Source organism: Gobius niger (assembly GCF_951799975.1).
Source record: "Gobius niger genome assembly, chromosome: 1".
In the NCBI taxonomy this organism is placed as follows: Eukaryota; Metazoa; Chordata; class Actinopteri; order Gobiiformes; family Gobiidae; genus Gobius; species Gobius niger.
Genome location: NC_136852.1, coordinates 15,741,995 through 15,757,939, shown reverse-complemented (window position 1 = coordinate 15,757,939; position 15,945 = coordinate 15,741,995). Strand labels below are relative to the sequence as shown.

Below are 15,945 nucleotides of genomic sequence, written 5' to 3'. Positions count from 1 at the left end.
TATTCATCTTCCCCGGCTTGAATGATGGCTCGTGGCTTGATTAATGGCTTAATTTCTATCAATTAGCGGCAAAAAAAATCTCCTCTGAGACGGGCCTAAATTGAGCATTGAATTACACGTCTTTAGCGCAGTGCGAGGAGAGGCAGCGGGGCAGCAGAGGGGAAGGAGGTGCATTATTGAAACCTGGGAAGACCGGGGCAAGTTGCGGGTATCGGATGAGAGTGTTTTTTTGTTGCAAATAACAATAGCATGGTGAGATTGTTTGTCGCTAGAGAAAAGCAGGTTTGATGTCATTTTTCAATACAGCCTGGGTAATTAAATCACGTTCATTTATACGGTTGTAAAACTTCAAACGTCAAGAGACTAAAGTTGTGTTTTTGGGGGTTCATCATTTCACTGAACCCTTTGCTCTAACATTCAATCCATAGCGAACTGAAATATTTCTCGCATTTTCAATTTTGTGATCATTATGAAGATGCACATGATTTGTATTTGAGGCTATTTTTTGGTTACATGTAGAAACCTAATTGCCACAATTTAAATAGATAAACACAGATTTCTTTTTGTGCACTAAATATGCATTTTGATTGTTTAAAGACCACATTTTTCACAGTATTTTGCTTTAACAAGTCCTTTTATTTGTGTAATTTACGAGAATCTCAAAACATATTTTTCCGGAAGTTAATTTATTTCATTACAAAACTGCAGTTGCAATTTGTGAGTAAAGCGAGAAGTTATTTTTCTCTTTATGCCCCCCCTCCACTACGCGATCCGCAGTAATTTAGTTGGTTCGCTCATGCACTCAATTACAGGAATTAATCGGCAGCAGTATATTCGGCTCGGCTGCACTTGATTGACAAACTGTAGAACAAAGTCAAGTTTGTAAGCCTAAACCATAGCCCTTTATGCCACCATGAGTTATTGAGCAGCGCCCTCTGCTGGCGGACCAACGCTATGGCTGCACATTCTTCACATCTCGTCCCGGGGCTTAAAGGAGATGGGCTAAAATCAGTTTCTATTGGCTAGTTTGATTTTCCCTGCCCATCTTCTGGTCTTAATCAATGGACTGGACAAACAGCTATTAAGAGAGAACAAAAGCCTATTGATTGAGAGCGGCTCGTCAGCGCCACTGTCTGCTCACCTAATTTCAGTAATGAGATGGCAAGTGGGTTTTCTGACTGCCGCTTAATACAGAAGACCACGTTCAGATGTAAAGGTGCAAGCATGAGTCGTATACTGATTGTTTTATTGCATTCGGCAAATACAAATGGCAATTTTCAAATTTAGTGAGTCTGCTAGATTAACTGCATTAAAAGAGCGCAAATTGAATGGTCGCAATTGCTAAATACTTTCTGGAATACAATGCCCTTGGAAACAACAAGCCATACTCCAAGAGATTTTATAAAAGCCTGATAACTTAATGGTTTTCAAACTTTTACCAACTCATAAACTATTTGACCTTTTCAAGTACTAAACTGTGTGTGAAGAATATCTGGTTTAATATTACCCCTGAAGAAGCCCAGGTACTAGAGAAGTATACTGTGCTGAAGACCAATACAATGAAATACATGTGATTCTTGTATTGCTTTAGCAGCTCATATTTCAGTCCTCTCCTATATGTTAATGCCCCTGAATGACCCAAGTGTTGATTTTAAAATGTAAAAATGTAATTCTTGCCAGAAGACTCAGCTAAATATTCCTGAGTAAACTGTTCTACCCTTTTTCCCGGTTTATTGTTTTGTCCAGTGCGTGCTCTTTTCCGCTGCCACTTTGCCAGTCGTCTCATCGCTGTGTCCATGAAGGATTCCTAATGCGGTGACAATCTAATTGCCCCTTTAAATTAATTTCCCAGATTATGTGGCAATATTAAATATCAACTTGTGACCTCTCCGAGCCGAGAAGTGCGCTCACCCCCGACTGGAGTATTGATTTTGCCCGCTCCGAGCTCGCCAAGTCCGCTCTCCAAGTCCATTATTTTTGATTTTCCTCATGAAATACATATCTTTTCCCGCTGACATCTGACAAACAGCATATGGGCGTCATTTTATCTACCCGTAATGTGTTTGTCAAAAAGTCTGAGGTCTTAATGGATTCAGGCCGAGCACCGCAAGAGCAGACAAGGGCCCGACGATTGAAGCGATGCTATATGAATATGTGTGAGAGGTTTCCGTGTGGCACGTCTTAATGTAGAGCAGCATCCTCAAAGGGGCCTGCACAGTCTGTAATTGGGTTGAGTAAATTAATTGTGCTCAATGAATTGTGGTCGTGCAGGTATAGGGTTACAAATGTCGTCCAATTCCACGGCGTGCTATTGAGAACTTGAGTGAGAACGTGAACCCTTGCTGTTTTTGTTAACATACAGTGTGTGTGTGCAACTTTATATGTAATTCCAAGTGCTTTACAGAACGGGCAAGTATTAAAAGTCAGCTAAAATTACTATCACAAACATCAAAATGTGTTTATTTTCCTACTTAGACCTGGTAAATGACTTTGTTCATTGTAGCTACATTGCATAACAGACACTCTTAACAGTAAATAAAAAGAACCAAATGATAAGTTCACTTCAACAATGGTCTAAACCAGTGGTTCTCAACCTTTTGGAGCCGCGACCCCCATTATGACAGGTAAAGGGGTTCGTGACCCCCCGCCCGGGTCACACCGTGAGAAATAGGAACATTAGCCTACATAATTCTTAAAAGCAAAGAAAAAAACAAATAGCTGAAATAAGATACATGAAACTACGAACAAATAATGGGACTCTGGTACAATAGCAAACACATGCTACAATAAAACATTCGATTATTTGCTAATGAAGATATGTATTTTATCTAAATGATCTGTCTCGCGACCCCCAGGTTGAGAACCACTGGTCTAAACTTAAGTATTTGAAGATCCATGCACATTTTTTGGTTTCTAATGTTACCAGGCTGTGTTTACTGTTTACTGTAACACATCTGCTACATTCAGTACCATGTAGTTTTAGAAAGATTTTTAGAAAAATGTAGATATCATATTGCTCAATCAGGGTTTTCGCACTTATAGAAAATACTTAACTCATTTTCCGGACTATTGTGATGCACGGTGATGATGTGCCTGTCACCTGTATCCTGTAAAACTCTATAGAACCACACCTAAAGTTTTAAGTCACTTGGCAAGCACGGATTTGAAATGTAAGATCCTGTGTGTACGTGTGTGTGTGTGTGTGTGTGTGTCGCTGTACCTGTTTGCGTGGTTGCCTACCTTCACCGGAGCACCGCGCAGCGCATGACTGTCTCTGGGATTGACACATCCAGAGATGGGAGAGTGCAGCGGAGGACGGATGGATGAGGGAGCCGCGATGAATATTGACTGATCAGTGGAGAGATTGACAGCCGCGGAATAATAGGTGCATTCAGGCAGGAGTCTTTTTGGTGTCGCTTACTTTCCCGGCGCTGCTATTTTTGCCGTCCCACGCTACGAAGAATTACTTTTGAATTCTAGAAATGATTTATTATGTGATATGCAGAATTCTGATGTGTTTATATCCGAAAGTAATTTACTAGAAACCCTTTCTGTCTCTTTGTTTGATTGGACACGCCGGAGCAAAATACTTTGTGATAGATGAAAACTGTATGAACCCTAATCACATTTAGACTCCATAATGAAATTCCACCGCAATGAGTTTGTGTTCATATTTTGATTATTTTAGAATGCATTATCTGAGTGTAATTCACTGTCTGGCTATTATGATGATAGTGTTTTTGTTCCGCTGGCTTTTTTTTTTTTGAACAGCCCCTATGCCCTTGGATAAAGATATGAGTCCTTTTCATGGAGGCCAAGATTAAAATAGGGTAATATCAAATATTTTCGATGGTATGTGTCAAAGACTATTAAACTAAGGGAGATAACACACAATCAACTAACTCTGTTCCAAATGAAATCTGGAGCCTTTCAGACATGACAGGGGGCCAGCCGGACAGTGTGGGCTGGAGATTGCCGCCTGTGTGTTTCCCGGACATGTGTGTAAGAGAGCTTTTTATTCACTGGTCTCCATCTGTGCTACATGTGTTTCAGAGGGAACTTCTCTAGAGGAGCAAGTGCGAAGGATAAAGGACATCGAAGCCATCGAGAGTGATTCTTTTGTTCCTCAGGCTTTCAAATCAGCCCGGGACAATCTAAAGGTGCTTTCTGTCTCTCTTTCTCTGCCTGGCCCTCACTCTCTCCATCTTTTCACTGTCTCTTATTGAATTTCCCCCTGCAATACTGGTCCGTCTGTCCAGAGACGGCCCAGACCAAATCAAACATTCCCATTCTGTGCACTTTGTTCAAACTGAGATGGTTTCATCAGACACTCTACTCTTCACTGTCTCTGACATGAGGACCACAGCTGGCTCAGGCTTGTGCAGATGTAGACAAAACACAGAAGTCATTATTGAAATGTGCCCACGTCTGAAGGAAGAGGAATTTGATTTGTTGAGGTCCAGGCCTGTTTTTGAAGAAATTACAAGAAATGACATGAACCTCTAGGGCAACTTGATAAATCTGAAAAAGGTCAAGACCTTAGTGGCTTTTGTTTGATGGTGACCTAGCCCCTCAGTTGGACTGATCATACCCGCTTTGTGCCAAACTGTATCTTTTTCAAGCTTAAAACTGTCCAGATGTGATTTATTTTGGCTAATTTGCCATTTTAGTTAAATTATACAAGTCAAGCCATCACTACAATTATATTTCAAATAGCAAAATCTTTTGGTGTGATATGTTATCTATTCAGTTTACAGCTAAATAAAAATCTATCGCTCCACATCTTTAGATACTGTACAAAATACTGAATATACTGATAATTTTAATTATCACAGATATAATGGTCTAAAGAGGTGCTTTGGCGCTCACACAGTGCATATTCACTGCCACCCTGTGGAATATTGTTGTATTGCACTCACATTGAACAGTTCAGTAGTCCAAGAAGTCTTTAAGGAAATGTCGCACACGTCTTTGTCTGCAGTGTCTAATACTAGATGTGTATCCTTAAAGAGATTCATATGAGTTATACTGTGTTTTTTCTTTTTTGTATTTCAGGTTGAGGTAAAACAGGAAGCAGAGATACCTACTACTCAAGCCATCAGTCTTCCTACGTCCACTGTCTACAATGACACCGATACACTGGCCCATCCTAATGTAAGATTTGAAGAGTTGATTTGGTATTTGCTTAATTTTGTCTTAAGGAACAATTTCATTAGTGCTTGTATTATGACTGGTTGTTTACTTGTACTAAAAAAGAAATAATAATACAAAAAAATAATAATTGAAAACATGTAAGCTATAGTGCACTAATCTGCAGTATATCGAACAATCTAAGATCAGCTCCTTCTCACCCAGTGCATGTACGTATGATAAAACATGAGAAGGAAAACTTTAAACTCTAATAACACTCTCTGGAGCTTTCCAGTCATCTATCTCTAGTGGGGAAACTCAGTTATGGACTGATGTATGCAGATAACCCCCTCACATATACCCGCATACACAATGCCCCGCAGCTGACATCTGCGCACACAAACACACACTTTGAGACAAGCTGATGTATGGCAGCAATATGCCCCAGGCGGCTCCGGCCCCAGCTCCGCATCCAATTAGAACAGATGAGTCGCATTAGCCGGGCGCAGATACTGTCATCCCACACACTCTGCCTCGTTAGCAGTGTGACACCGGTCCTGGGCCGACAGACAAGACCGCACTGGTGTTGAATCTAACACACACATAACACGCAGCCTCAAATGAAGGATGGACATGGTCTGCAGCTTCCACAATCTGCATAATAATAGACACATATCATAACATGGATGTACAGTTATGTACGCATAGTCAGCATGTCAACATCTTCTGTCAGCTATATAGAGATGATCCCCCTGTTCTCTTTACATTTTTGTGGCTTGCTCATAGTCATTATGTCGCTTCGTAATAAACACATGCCTTTATTCATCAGACAGTTGCAGCAGTAGCAGTTTTATAGCCCTCTTACTATCAACACCCTTACTGCTGTTTTAGAGCTACAAAGTGGAAGTGTGGGCCCCCTCTATAGAAAACTAACACCACATATAGAGCCTAAAACAATACTCCCGTTTGTTCAGTTTTAGGGTTTTCACAATTATACGTTTGTATATTAATGCCATTGTTTTTTTTCCTCACTTGTTTTACTTCACTGTCACACAGCTCTTCATGGACAAAGAAAAAGCTGAGGAGCTTTGGATGAAGAGGCTGATTTCGCTACGACAAGAAAGACTACTGGGCAGTCCTGTGACTTAAGCGGCTGAAGGAACAAAATTGTTTACTTGTGAAAATATGAACTTTTTTATGGCTTTCTTTTGTAGTGAAATGTTATTGAGATTCTCATTTAACATTGGTTGATGTTAAATAAACTTAAAAATTTGTACAAAACTATATTGTGTGCTGCTTTTTTTAAATTTTTTAACCACAACAAGAACAAGATATGACATTTCTTAAAGTTTGTATAGGCAGTGTTATATGAGTGATTATACACTTTACTAATAAGGCCTACCTAATATTTTTCTAGTTCTGGAACAAAATGTATTAGTCAATGTTGCAAAAGCTGACATTTGTGAAAAAGACATTGAATAATGCCATCTTAAAGCCTTTATATCTATCGTGAACTAAAGAGTTTTGCCCAGAAAGCTGTAAGACTTTTTCCTGTGACGTTAGAAAAGCATTAGGCGGCACGGTAGCACAGTGGTTAGCGCTCGTGCTTCACAGCTAGAAGGTCCGGATTCGATTCCTACCCCTGGACGGGGCATTTCGGTGTCGAGTTTGCATGTTTTCCCCATGTCAGTGTAGGTTTCCTCCGGTTTCCCCTACCTCTTAAAACATATATAATAGGTTAATCCTCCAGCCAGGTGATTCTGACCATTAGGCTGGCTTCACATCATGAGATGAGTCCCTGAGCGTCAGCCTATGCTGGCAGCTCACTGCTCCTACAGGTTGCCCCAGCGACATTAAGGATGGGTGAAATGCAGCCAACGAATTTCCCAACAGGGATTAATAAAGTATAACTTAACTTAATTAGGAAAGTTTGGAATGAACAACTAGCACTTTAAATTGTACATGCTCCTTATTTAATTGATTATTGTTGCTGACATTATGAGAATACATTTGAATAATGAATTTAGAAATTAACTTCTGAAAAATGTCATTTTAAAAAATGTCTTTAATCTGCTTTGCATAAATAGGCTAAATCAGGCATGCCAAAATAATCAGTATCCTTGGGCTAGTGCTACTTTTGATATCTGTCTTGTTTACAAACGCAGCTTTGGTTTTATTTACTCGAAATTTCTAGAGACGTCGTTGCCATAGTAGCCTCTCACAACACTGGCCCCAGTTTAAAGATGTTGTACTCTGTGAATAGCTGTCCAATCAGAGTCTGCGATTTGTGTCACGTGGTCGGCGTCAGAGAGTTTAGTTCTAAATCATGTTGCTGGTCACTTTATAGTAACGGCGCGGAGACACGGGCTGAGCAACGGGCACTTTGGAGAAACAAGGACTAACATGTTCAACAGCGCATTTAAAGAGTTTGACGAAGATCCTTTTTTTAGGTAAGTATTGTGCTAAAGCAATGTCAATCATTTAAAAGTGATGAAATGTCAAAATATAGCGCCTTTCCTTGAGAGGACACGTTCTGATGTCATATTTCATTGACACTTTGGCACATCAAATATTTTGTTTGGATTTAAATTTTTACATATTCAACAACTAATATGTGTTGTTAGTCAGCGATTTAAAAAAAAACATTCAAACAAACAAGACCTTTCCTGCAAAAAATAATGCATGCGTGCAAAAGTAATAAGTAGGCCTAATAATACCTGGCTAAATCTAGGACAAACTATGGCAATGAACATTATATTGCTGTGTTATTATAAAATAAAATAAAAAGTAATTCTAGTAAAGTTTGAATGAAACGGTGTGCTTTGATCGCTCACAGTGTTGCACTAAAGTTACTCATTTTTTCAGGGATCCCTTCCAAGCCCATAGAGAACATATGCAGCACTTCATGCGTAGCGTCTCTGAACCATTTGGAAGGTCCTTAATGCCCAGTCTAACGAATGGCAGGAACCAGGATGGCAGGCTGGCACAACCGTCCAACTCATCCCCAGCACTTACGGATGACCAAAGGGTGAGGGGAAGCACAAAGACCATTATGAAATATAGCACTAACTACAGAGATCAATATCAACTGCTGTACATACTACTGCTTAAAGTGTCGATATTGTCTGTGTAGATATAGGCCTGTCAGTTTCCTTCGTCACCACTTTAATTTTGTTGTTTTCAGTTGTTGATCTAGAGTACCACTCACTTCAGTTTATGTGGGACGACAAACCATTGTGGCGCAAGGGCATCCCTCTTGGCCTTTGAGCAGTTATGGCCCAGACAAGGCTAATAATAGAACATTGTTCCACTGACACATTATTTATTACTTTATTAAGACTTTTCTCTTTTATAGGATTCATTTATTTTGTATTATTATTTTTAATGTGTTTGATACATCGAGACTTTTTGAAAATTATGTTTCTCTAATTATACACTTTGATGTTTTAAAGTACTACTACTACTAGTGTACTACTGTGTTTGAATTGACCCCTTCCTTTGTGCTGAGATGTGATGTTATGTGATAATGATGAACCCCAGCACCCTTTATTAGCATCATGTCATTAGCTGGCCCATGTCAGCTGAGGACAAGCTGAGACCACTGTTTGACAAATTACTTCAGTGACAGTGTGTGTACTCGAGCTGCTATGCAAAATGTCAATAATACAGTATTAGTAGTTACTAAAATATGTTTACACTGTATTGTGGCTTTATTCCTTGGTACTTGACCACACCTCTCCGATGCCTGAACACAGGTGAATAGGAGTATGTCAGTGAGAATGGGAGTGTGCATGGTCAGTTGCAGTAAAACAGTGTTTAGTGCCCACTGATGTTTGATGTGTTCTCCTGGTGCTCTATATTCTTGTCTGGATATATTAAATATTTTTTGTTTTGAAATTCTGCATAGTTTCGTGAAGAGACCCCACAAAAACTTTGATAACAGTGCAAGTTGCAAAAATGCTGATTGTACATAATGTGGAACAATCTGCGCCATAGGGCCCTCTGATGCACAGCAGTAATTAAAGCTTAAGGCTCTGATGCTGTGTTGTTGGCTTTGTTAAGGCATTTGTGCAGATGTCATGGACTCTGTTTTGTCATTGTGACTCTGTTGGTCCATCTGTTTGGCAGAACGTGCCTTGGCACTGCTGAAGCATTAGCAGCAAGATGACAGACATGTCCCTCTTACTCTGCTCTCCAATAGCAGTGCACACAAACACTGGACATAGACGCACACAGACTCGGCTTTGAAAACCTGCTTACAAGCACTGTTTTATACACACTGTCACAGCAGGTCAAAGAACATATGCAAGCTGGCCTTCGTTCATGTTACTGTCTTGACAATGTTGGCATGAGGCTTCCTCTGTGCTTTTGCAAGTATTAGACTCCCAGTGGGAAAGCAAGCCCTGTATAACCCACTTCTCACATTTCCATGTGTCCTGCCAGCCATTTCAGTCCGCCTTGTATCGCCTTTCAAAGCAGTCACCTACTTGAATATTTGTTTATATTTAGGCACTAGAATTATATAGCACAGGCATTTCTGTTATAGAATCATACAGATACTGTACCTACTTAAAAGATTGTCTTTTAGCAGCCATATCGGCCTGTATTTCAGCTCATTTATTTCATAAAAAAGCAGATTTGATAAGCTTTTCTTTGTTCTTGATTATAGTTGCAGGTGTTGAAAATAACTGGCCTGCAGTAGCTCACATGCTTAAAATAATGTGTTAAAGACCTCTGGGTCTTATCTTGCATGCCCTCTCACTAATACAACTACTTAGACCCACTAAATTATACTGGCCACACTGCACATGCATACTAGGTCTTTATTGGTCAGATTAGCATGTGTGGCTTCATACAGACAGTACAGAGTGTTTTGCATTTGCCCAAAATTTGACATCAGCCCAGAGGGCAGATATGGACTCAGTGACCCCTACGAAGCCTAACCCACAGCAGCAGCCTTCCTAGAATAAAGTCCAGTGTTAAACTCTTGCTAATCTGTGACAATGCAAACCAATTACAAATGGAGCACAAGCCATTCAACCCCCACTGGCACCACACAGTACTGTGCATTTACAAGCCTGAAAAGTTGAAATGCAGCCATAATTGTTGGGATGGTTGTTGGATATAAGCACTAAGCACCTGTGACTTGGCCCACATTCTGTAACACTGGCTTTGATTCTGCAGGCCGTGCTGTATGCTTTCTGAGTATGCTGACCCAGTCAGTGGCCTTGAAGAACTATCTGGAGCCCCATGGGTGCTCTGTATAGCCATGTTAACAGCTTAGACAGCACTGTATGACAAACTAGAAGCAAAGCAGAAGATTACAGGCAACCACTAAAACAGAATCATACCATTTATGGTGCCTTGAAAATGCAGTTGACTGATTTTAAAATATGTTTCTAACTTGCTATTGTTTGTCCCCAGGATATGGGTCGATCATTATTTTCCTTTGGCAGCTTTGATAACATGGTCAGTGGCCTATGGCTGTATTGATTTTTAAGTTTCAGTTCACTTTTGCATGCTCTTTCAAGTTGGCAAGTTTGTTTTGAAGGAAAACGTATTCAACTAATTTCAAGAAACATTTTATATCATTTTGATCGAAATAGGTCAGTAGTGAGATAAGTCACAGCTTCTAAGCTTAGTTGTGCTGTCTGTCAAGTCTTTAAAGTTAGTCTTTAAAGTTGAAAATAGTGTTATTGTTTTCTTTTTTTTCAGTGTTGAAGCAAGGCATGTGTGCATCAGTTGTTTTTTGCTAATGATTCTGTAACAAGTAGACATGCATGAAGGACGATACAGTGGTGCAGTAGTTAGTGCTCTCGCCTCAGAACAAGAAAGGTCTGTGTGGAGTTTGCAATGTCCTCAGGGCCGGTGTTGGTTCAGTTGCTCCAGTTTCTCCCATCTCTAAAGAATATTTACAATCTTAATATTGTATCTTAAAATGGCATCTCAGAATCTGATAACACAATATTGAATATTTGGATCTGCCCATTTGTACGTACTTTAATGGAATATGCAAAACCTGGGGGAACTGTGAGCTATGTTTGATTTGCGTGCATGTTATTGTTACACCTGGTGAGGCTGCAGTAACACTTGCTGAACTAGTGCAGTGATTTCTGTCTTAATCATTTGTGCAGGACCTGATGAGAAACCCTTTTGGGATGGTTGACAGTATGATGACCAACATGAGAAACAGAATGGACATGCCCCGGGATTTTGTGAGTGGTCTTTTAGTGGCTTTTTGTCTGATTTAAATATAGCACTCCAACAGTTACGTACTCACATGTTTTTGTGTGTGTGCCAGGAAAATGGCAACTTAAATGGCCACTCATTCAGCTCTTCATCAGTCATGACTTATTCTAAAGTTGGAAATGAGCCGCCCAAGGTCTTCCAGGCCTCCTCTTCAACGCGGCGTGCACCCGGAGGGGTAAGTAAATATCCCTATTTAACAAGATGACACATGATCTAGGCTTGGTAAGCATTGACAAGGGGATCTGTCTGACCTTTTCTGCTGTCTGAGCAACTTTCTATTTGGGTTGTTGTTGAATAATCAGATGTGACAAATTGGATCAACATATCAGAGTTTTTCCTATTCTGTATGCATTTCCATCTGATTTGTTTCCTTTGTGTTGGAGAAATGTGAGTTCTCCTAACAAGGACTCAGAGACATTTTTTTTATTTATCAGGGACGATGCAATCAACATAGTTACAATTAAGGTTTGCAGCTGATGCATGAAGAGCTTCGAGCTACTGCTAATTCGCAGCTCACGTCCCTGATTCGGCCTTTCTACACAATTTACAATAATAAAAAACATTAATTCAGCATTTATAAGATAAGATAAGGTAAACCTTTATTAATCTCACAAAGGAGAAATTAATTTGTTACAGTCGGCGTTACTTCACAGTCTTATTGTACAGTCTGACAGCAGTGGGGATGAAGGCTTTGCGGTAGCGCTCCGTCCTGCACTGAGGGTGTCTCAGTCTGCCACTGAGAGAGCTGCACAGCTCTTCTACAGTCCCGTGCAGTGGGTGGGAGGTGTTGTCCATGATGGAGGTGAGCTTGGCTAACACCCTCCTGTCCCTCACCTCCTCCACAGAGTCCAGGGGGCAGCCCAGGACGGAGCTGGCCCTCCTGACCAGCTAGTTCAGTCTGTTCTTGTCCCGCTCTGTGCTGCCCGGGGCCCAGCACACGGCAGCGTAGTGGAGAGCAGAACTTGTTCAACACTGTGGTCATTCATGTCTAACAACACTTCCACAGGAGTAGGTTTAAATAGTTTTAAGGTTGCATCAAATAGACAATGTGAGTAAGGCACAGGGTGTAGCATGAGCCTTCTGTGAGGTTATTGTAAGTTATGCCAAGGAAAAAAGTTATTCATAAGGTATGCCAACAATGTGCAGCACGAGAGGTGTCCTCAGTAGGTTCTGCTGGGGGTAGAAAATGTTTAATTTTTGTTGTTGTGTTGTAGATAAAGGAAACCCGGCGAGCCATTAAAGACTCTGAGAGTGGTCTGGAGAAGATGTCCATAGGGCACCACATTCAAGACAGGGGCCATGTTCTGCAAAAGAAGCTTAACAGCAAAACGGGAGAAAGGGAGTTAAACCAGGATTTTCAGAATCTGGATGAGAGTATGTTTATGCCTTGAAATGTTACAGTTAAAGATAGTTTTCAGATTTTTTTTTTTGTTTACAAAGAAAAGACGAAGCGAGACATTTACATTTCTAACATCCCAATTCTTCAGAGATTAAGCATGTTTCACAACTTTCAGGGAGCAATACTATAATGTAATGTAAACAACAAAAACAACCCTGCTTATTAAACAGGGTTGAAAAAGGCTTTATGATTATATTCACAGTGCACAAAGGTCTATTTTCACCAGTCTGTTAAGTTTTGAATGACAAAACTAATTGTACTCCATTACTAGAAACAATATCAGCTAAAGCGTCAGCTATCAGCCAAGCATTCTTTTTTTTTTTGCATAACACCCTTGTTTTCTGTCACCAGCTGAGGCAGAGGCATTTGATGAAGAATGGAAGCAAGAGTTGTCTAAATTTAAATCTGACGGCTTAATGTCTCAGGAGCCCAGATCCATTACATTCAACCAAAACCAAGACCATAGGTCAGTAATGCAAGCACACTCAAGTCAAGTGCACAAGCAAGATCACTTAAGAAAATGTGTTTGTTAAATGTTTGTGTTTTTGTCCACAGAGAACAACCCAGGGTGGCTGATAAGCGAGAACCGGGCTCTAAAAGACCTTAAAATATCTGGATGTGTGGTCATTAAAATCTGCAAAGCACTGTAGACTACACTCTCACTCACTGTTTTATCACACGCACAGGATATACAGCTTTATATTTTGATTATACCTGCCATACACTACAGTTGTGTAATGTTCTTTATTAGTACCTAAATCATGGTTATCACAACTGTGATTTTGGTAGTTTAATATACTAATAACATCCTGGAGGGAAAGGTTTGAAGCACTACGTTTAGAAGTTTACCTAAATTTAAGCATATTGTACAAATGTTATATTTACATCCCACCTTTAAAATTGAGATGCAAATTCATTCATACAATAGGGTCCGCAGAAATGGGAACCCTGTTATTTAAGGTATTGTGTATTCTTGTCAGGTGAATTTACTTTCTTTTGTAAACCTGAGTTGCTGAATGTGCTACCAATTAAGCTGTAACACAGCGCGTTTTTCTTGTTCCATTGCCAATTTTTGTCACTTTATCACCCCTAGTGGATTATTGAAGGGCACTGAACCACTTGTACGTTTAGTGTTTGTATGTTTCATTCTCATTTCTGTTCATATCCTATATTGCAGTTGTTTTCTTTGTATAATAATTGGAATAATACTGTCACTTTTTATATTTATTGTGTTTCATATTTTGAATCTGAATGATCCCAAAGAATAAGCTAATTGAGCTAGTATGTATATTAGGGGAAAAAATGTTTAAGTGTCAATAAAACTAATTTTAAAAATGTTATTAAATTAAATATAAGGTGTTAAGAAATATATAAAATATGTAAAACATGCATTGTGTGCACTGCAGCAACGTGTCTGTTTTTGAGTACTATTAACTTAAAGTTTATTGAAACATTCTCATACACAATGAAATCTCTGCCTTTTGTGTCTGTTTGCTCTTTGTTCACCTGCTGACAAAGTGGACTCATCATGACTTTGTCCAGCTTCGTAAAACAGCTTTGAAATTAAAGCTGTTTTCAAAAAAAAATTGAAATACTTTTCTCCACCCCTGTATTTATCCATACATCAGATTTAGTGAACAAATTAAAGTTTTGTATCTTATATTCACAGTGTTGAGGTGTATTATTTGCAAAATAGGATGCACCTTGATCAGATTGAACTATTGTAGTTAAAAATGAATTAAACGGTAATGTCAAAAAGGCATTTTTATTACAAAAAAGAAAATAACAAACAAATGAACAGAGGAATGACAACTACTGCCACCAGCTGGTTATGTAGTACTATTGCATTTTTCTAAATGAATAAATAAAGAGGCTGTTCACAGGTAACATAAAAAGAAGCAAATGTCCAATCTTGCTCATTGTAAAATCCTGAAATGAAATGCCAACATTACATAATTCCCTGAGGCTGTACTTTTCCAGCAATCTTTTTGGAGCACTCTAGTAAAGCATTATGAATGTCCTTTGCGCAGGAGATCTGAGTCTTGATCATGCCGAGGTACTGGGCGTAAGACATGGACTCGGTCTGCACAGTATCTGGCTTTGTGGCTGTGGGCACCAAGTTTGGAGAATGTTTTGCACTATCAATGCACTGAGAGAGGCACTCATACGCCAACCGCTAGGACAAAAGAAAAACAAATATCAGAAGTTGTATGTGCATTTCCATTTGCTAAACAGTGCAACAACATTCTGAGCAATGTCTTTATGTTTGTGAGCCTGTGGCATTATCTTACCAGACAAAGCTCAACTTGATCACAAAGGGCATAAAATTCTTCCAAGCTCTTGTCGAAGCGTTGAACCTGGGCATCACTGCTTTCTCTAGGTAAACACATTCCTGGGTTAGTTGACTCAAAAGCCCATGACACAAAGATTGCCAGCATATTACCCTCATCATTACTTTGTTGATTACACTTACATGCCATTGTCGATAGCGGTGTTATGAGCCAAATTCAGAGATGCAATCTTCATCAGGTTCTGTTGGGATGATACAAAAAAATGTTTTTAATGGAAACCCAATTCAAGCAGTACAATTCTATTGTAGTTATTATGTTCAATAACCCTGCAAAACCATTGTTATGCATAGGTGGCACATAGTACAGCTATTTTCTATATTATACATTTCACTCTGTTTATACTTTTGACTTATACATTCTATTTCAATCTTAAAGTTGCTACTCTAAGATTCCATTATCTGATTGATTTGACTTGTTTGCACATTTTGTCTTTCTTTAAGGCACATTTCCTGACTATCTACACTTACTGTGGGTGTTTAAGAGCTACTGTTATCAAGTGAATGTCTCCAACTGTGAGATCAATGAAGTCTCCTCTTTATTCATAGAGCACGACATGTTCACGGGAGTAAGGTCCTACCTGCAGGCTGTCCTTCAGCTGTGGGATGAGCAACTTGAATCTATGAACGGGGTCGAAATCTTGTTGCTGACTCAGTTGCTGCTGTTGCTGCTGCTGAATAGAACCAGGCTGCTGTAAACCTTGCTGAGCCATAGGTCCACCGGGAGGCTGCTGCTGTTGAGAAGCCATCGCCATCTTGGTCCGGGCGAGACACAAACAGGAAGAAGCGTATCATATCCTGGTGATTTTTCAAAGTAAAA

At 39.7% G+C, this 15,945-nt stretch overlaps 3 protein-coding genes across 5 annotated transcripts in view; 2 read left to right on the top strand and 1 right to left on the bottom strand.

The window, feature by feature from the left end:
• The window catches only part of rsrc1 (arginine/serine-rich coiled-coil 1), a 116,598-nt gene extending 110,192 nt beyond the window's left edge, over positions 1-6,406 (top strand). Inside the window, exons 8-10 of the mRNA XM_079556273.1 lie at positions 4,054-4,160; positions 5,056-5,154; positions 6,187-6,406. Coding sequence (XP_079412399.1) covers positions 4,054-4,160; positions 5,056-5,154; positions 6,187-6,279 — 299 coding nt within the window. The 3' untranslated portion in view covers positions 6,280-6,406. The remainder of the gene's footprint in view (positions 1-4,053; positions 4,161-5,055; positions 5,155-6,186) is intronic.
• A 776-nt stretch (positions 6,407-7,182) lies between these two features.
• On the top strand, positions 7,183-14,147 carry mlf1 (myeloid leukemia factor 1). 3 transcript variants are annotated; one of them, XM_079570491.1, is made up of 8 exons: positions 7,183-7,580; positions 7,996-8,158; positions 10,555-10,599; positions 11,265-11,345; positions 11,432-11,554; positions 12,594-12,753; positions 13,130-13,244; positions 13,334-14,147. In XM_079570491.1, exons 1-8 carry the CDS (start codon positions 7,534-7,536, stop codon positions 13,383-13,385), a joined length of 786 nt encoding a protein of 261 aa, XP_079426617.1. In that variant the 5' UTR covers positions 7,183-7,533; the 3' UTR covers positions 13,386-14,147. The 3 variants fall into 3 exon arrangements, with proteins under 3 accessions (XP_079426617.1, XP_079426616.1, XP_079426618.1); XM_079570490.1 differs by having other exon boundaries at positions 13,130-14,147; XM_079570492.1 differs by lacking the exon at positions 10,555-10,599 and having other exon boundaries at positions 13,130-14,147.
• Positions 14,148-14,546: 399 nt separating this feature from the next.
• Positions 14,547-15,891, bottom strand: med29 (mediator complex subunit 29). The gene is made up of 4 exons (XM_079572850.1): positions 15,707-15,891; positions 15,252-15,310; positions 15,070-15,154; positions 14,547-14,954 (listed from the first exon to the last, which is right to left on the bottom strand). Exons 1-4 carry the CDS (start codon positions 15,878-15,880, stop codon positions 14,727-14,729), a joined length of 546 nt encoding a protein of 181 aa, XP_079428976.1. The 5' UTR covers positions 15,881-15,891; the 3' UTR covers positions 14,547-14,726.
• Between the last annotated feature and the right edge of the window lie 54 nt (positions 15,892-15,945).